Genomic DNA, 4,359 nt, shown 5'->3' on the forward strand with positions numbered 1-4,359 from the left:
TGCTCCTCCCTCCCTCCTCCCAAACCCGGAGAGATGACGGCACCGCGCTGACTGCGCCAAATTCCAGCCAATGGGCGGCTGCTCCCGCCTTCCCTTCCGCCTGCTCTCCCTTTTCTCCCCCCCGGGAATTCGATTCAGAAATCTGGACTGGGGATTTCCGGCTCCAGGCCGGGTGCAAGGGCGCTGGGCCGAGGTCGAGGGAGAGTCGCGCTCTGTCCTCTTAGGAGGGTAAATGGAAGCCGGCATCCTAGGTTATCCTGCCAGACTCCTGCAACTCGCCACCAGAAGAGATCACAACCTACTCCCCAAATTATCCGGAAAATCTAGTTGAAGCTGAGCCTGTAACTCCTCCTGCCCCTACAAGCCCCACCCTGCCCAAGCGCGCCGGTCAGCACCACGGACAGCGAACCCGGGCCTAGTCTTTTCAGGCCTCGCGGGGTTCTGACTCCAGCTGCTTGATGTCTGGGCGACTACTAGGGTCAGAGACGCCAGCGCTCTACTGGAGCCAGGCCTCCTCGGGCCAATGAAACTGAATGGGGCGCTTAGCCACGTGGCTAAGAAGGCAATGGAACAGGAATCTCAGGCTAAAGAGCTTACTTCTGTTCTTTCAACCCCAAAGAATGGCTCCTGTCTCCCAGGCTGCCTGTGTCCTACCTAGCCTCCCTGGGGATAAGGGGCCAGGTTTGAACCTTAAGCAGGGATGGACTTCCCAAGGCTGTCCTGGGTGGGCGTGTGACTGAAACGGCCTTGAAACAACCTAGCATGTTGGAAGAAGGGTGTGGAGCTGAATGTGACAGTCAGGCCCCACCTGAGAGTGGTGAGCACAGACTTAGGCCTGACTGGACTCTAGACAGTATATATAGTGGGGAGAGGTGGAGGAAGAGAAAAGCAGCAGTCATAACTAGCTAGTTCTGCTCCAGTGGACTACTTTGTAAAGGGAACCACTTTTGCTGTCCTCATCACGTAATCCCTAAATAGCCTGTGCATTAATGAAGAGCTAGATGAGACAAGATGGAGGTGGAGTGGGTGAGGGGATTCAGCTTTATCACCAGGCCTCAACCTTTGGCTACTTTACTCTCTGTAAAACGGAAGCCAATGCGGGGGGCGAGGGGACAGAAAGAGTAGCACTTCTCAGGTACCCACCTTCCCCACGAGGCCCGTGGGGGTCCTCCTGCCGTGCCTGTGACAGTTTCACTCCTGCTCCCGCTCCCTCCCTCCTGGGGCCCAAAGAAAGGCCGGCGCAAAACCATCTGCAGGCGCTTCCAGCGCTTTATAGTTCTTTCCGGGACAGACGGACAGACAGACAGTGCAGCCCGCGCCGTCGGCCCGCATCATTGGCACCTTGGACACGGCACCAGGCCCAACCCAGTCCCTGGTACCCTCCCGGGAGGATTCCGGTCCGGCCTCAAATCAGCACCTCAGACAGCTCCCAGCCCAACACCCATCCCTCCCCCCTCCCTCTGGAAACAACCAAATAAATTAAAAGGTGGGGGGAACAAAAACACCTAAGGATAAGGAAGAGGAGGTGCCCCTCCTCCAGTGTAAGAAGAGTTTCTGTCTCCTCCCATCCTTCCGCTGAGGCGCCGCCGCCGCCAGGGTGGCCTCCTAGGTTGATTTTGCTCCCAAACCTCAGCCTCTTGAAGCCGGCATCTCCCCCACCCCCCAACTCCCGGCATGCAACACGTTGGAAAAGGTAGGGAGAGGAGGTGGGGGTGGGGCGAAGGACCATCCAGGTGGTTGTCTGGGCTCCTAGGGCTGCAGTTTCTCGCCGCACCTCAGTCAGTTCAAATCAAGAATTAATAGTCCCTTTGGTCTGGGAAGAGGGATATGAGGGCTCAGTCGGGGGAAGAAATGCAAGCTGACATAGGTGGGGGTGGGGGGGAGCAGACAGGAGGGAAGATGGTGACACATGCCAGAAGGGAAGAAAAAAAGAGAACAAGAAGGGGAGCTGGGGACACAGGTGCAGAAAGAGGAACGGGAGCAACGAGAGATAGCCAGGTGGGGGGTAAGATGGAGACGGAAATACACACCCAAGTTACCGAAAATGGAAAGGCAGAGAGGGAGATGGGAAGGCGGACCGGAGGATGAAGGTAGAGGAAGAAGGCCAGGAAATGGTCAAGACCAAGGGACATGGACTTAGAGACGCACACAGAAAGGAAGGAGGAGATCCAGGTAGAATTGAAGACATGGGGCACAGGCAGACAGAAAGGGTGAGGTTGGGGGTTCCCCCTCCCACGCGCATCCCCCACCCTATGCCTAGCATATTCAGAGCCGCGGCCTCTGGCGTCCTGGCCTCCACCTTCCCCTGCGGGACAGGGGCGGCTCCTCCTCCGGCCGCGGCGCGGAGCGGCGATAACAGCGGCGGCGGCTTGATGGTCCCGGGGGCTCCGAGTGCGTGTCAGGGGCTGGGATGGGGGTGGGGGGCGGGCGCGGCCCTGGGAATCCCTTAGCGGTCCAGGTTCATAGTCCAGTGCTTGGCTCCGGTCGCGCAGCTGTCCCTGGCGGCCGAGGAGGAGGAGGGGGCCGCGGGCGCGCCCCCGCTGGGTGGACCCCCGGCGCCGGCGGCGGCCTCGCCCTCGTTCTTGAGGTCTTGAAAGACCTGCGTGAAGAAGTGGGGGTCGGCGTTGAGCCGCAGCATCTGGGGGCTGAGCCGCTGGATGAGGCGCAGGCAGCGTTGCCAGAAGCGCTCCTTGTCGGGCTCCACGAGGAAGGGCTTTAGCGGGTATGAGATCTCGTTGCCCATATAGGAGTAGGCGAGGTAGAGGCAGGTGAGGAAGGCGGCCTGCAGCTCGGCGGCCGACGCCAGCTCATCCCCGCGCAACGACTCGCGGCACAGCAGGTACACGAACACCAGGTTGGCGGGCGTAATGAAGGCCTGGTCTTGCCAGCCCTGCAGCAGCAGCGAGCGGTCCACTCCGCGGAACCAGCCCACCAGCTCGCCCGGGCTCAGCTCCTTGAGGCGGTAGCAGCGTCGGCACACGAAATCGCCCAGGCAGCGCAGCAGCTCGCCGGTGGACGCCTGCACGATGACCCGCCGCGGCGAGCCGCCAGGCACCGGCGGCGCCGCCTGCGGGGCTGGGGGTGGCGGCGGTGGAGGCTTGCCCCCACCGGAACCCGGCGGCGGGGCGGCCCCGCTGCCCCCGGACGGCGGCTCGCAGGTGGCAGCGGCCGCGGGCACGGTGGGCACCGGCACCGCCAGTGGCTTGGTGGCGCCGCCGCCGTCGGGGGGATCCCGACCCTTGCGGAGAAGGTTCTCGCGGTTGCGTTGCTGGACCAGGGGGTCAGGGCCAGTGGATGCCGGCTTGGGCGTCACCTTCTTGCTGCCTTTCTTCTTCTTGGCAGATGCGGCCACCAGGCGCTTCCAGGTCAGCGCCGAGATGAGCACTGACGGCCGCTTGAGCCGGCTCTCGCCTTTGCCGCCCTTGCCTGCTGGCGGCGCCCCGTAGCCCCCCAGCGCCTCGTCCCCCGCGGGCGGCGCTTTCTTCTTCTCTTCGGGCAGCCCGCCGGGCCTCCGGCCCTTGGCCGAAGAGGCGGGGGATAGAGACAGCACCGTGCCCATCCTGCAGAGCGGGGCCGGCGCCCGGGCCCCGGCGGGAACCGCGGGCGGCGCCGCTGTCGCCGCCGCCGCTACTGCAGCCCCCGGAGACCCGGCGGTTGGGGGCCTAGCCCCGGCCCGGGCGCGGGAACGGGCAGGGGAAGGTGGTTGCTTGGCTGCTCCGCGGCGGTTGCTCGGGGTCTGAGCTGCGCCAGCTGCAGCGTCAGCCCCACCCCTTGGGCCCGGTCTTTAGCAGCGCCGCGCCCCGCCTCACGCAGCCAATCCTCGCCCGAATTGCCCTTGTGACCGGCAGCTCCTCTGACCAATAGAACTCGCATGCCTATCTCAAGTCCCGCCCCGCCCCCTACCCTCTGTCTCTGGTCCTTTCCCTTCACCAGAAAGGGGAAAGGAGGAGGAGGTGGCCCTGGTTCCAAGGGCCTCCTCAGGGTCAGAGCTGGGGAGAGGGGACTGGCTGATCTCCCCGCCCCAAGTCCTAAGGCCCTGGGTCAGCTTGTTTTAATGCATTGGATCGTGGTAGCAGAGAAGCAGTGGGAAGAGACTCTCCCCGCTGTTGATTATGTGTTGGGGGGGCAGGGTGGGCAGTGAGTACCTTCATTAAGGCGCCCGGGCACCTGCTGGGTCGAACTGCTCTGGCTTCCCCAATCTGGCCATAGGTAGATTATCTCTTCGCTGTCCTCTCCTGCCTTTGTCCCATGAAGCCACCACCGGGGAGGTTGTGGAGGAGTGCAGCAGGTGCATTCTTGCTCTGCCTGTGATGGGGTGCTGGCAGGGCCCCGACCTTCCAGCAGGTCACAATCCCCTCC

General features: G+C 63.2%; 1 protein-coding gene across 1 annotated transcript; it reads right to left on the reverse strand.

The window, feature by feature from the left end:
- Window positions 1–1,251: 1,251 nt before the first annotated feature.
- CDK5R2 (cyclin dependent kinase 5 regulatory subunit 2) lies at window positions 1,252–3,766 on the reverse strand. Its single transcript, XM_058704563.1, has one exon. The coding sequence runs from the start codon at window positions 3,557–3,559 to the stop codon at window positions 2,447–2,449; it is 1,113 nt and encodes a 370-aa protein (XP_058560546.1). The 5' UTR covers window positions 3,560–3,766; the 3' UTR covers window positions 1,252–2,446.
- Between the last annotated feature and the right edge of the window lie 593 nt (window positions 3,767–4,359).

This window comes from Neofelis nebulosa, chromosome 2, assembly GCF_028018385.1.
Source record: "Neofelis nebulosa isolate mNeoNeb1 chromosome 2, mNeoNeb1.pri, whole genome shotgun sequence".
NCBI classification, from domain to species: domain Eukaryota; kingdom Metazoa; phylum Chordata; class Mammalia; order Carnivora; family Felidae; genus Neofelis; species Neofelis nebulosa.

Bases quoted from the DNA above. Each gene is read 5' to 3' on its own strand.
- CDK5R2 (XM_058704563.1), bottom strand. From the start codon at position 3,559: ATGGGCACGGTGCTGTCTCTATCCCCCGCCTCTTCGGCCAAGGGCCGG.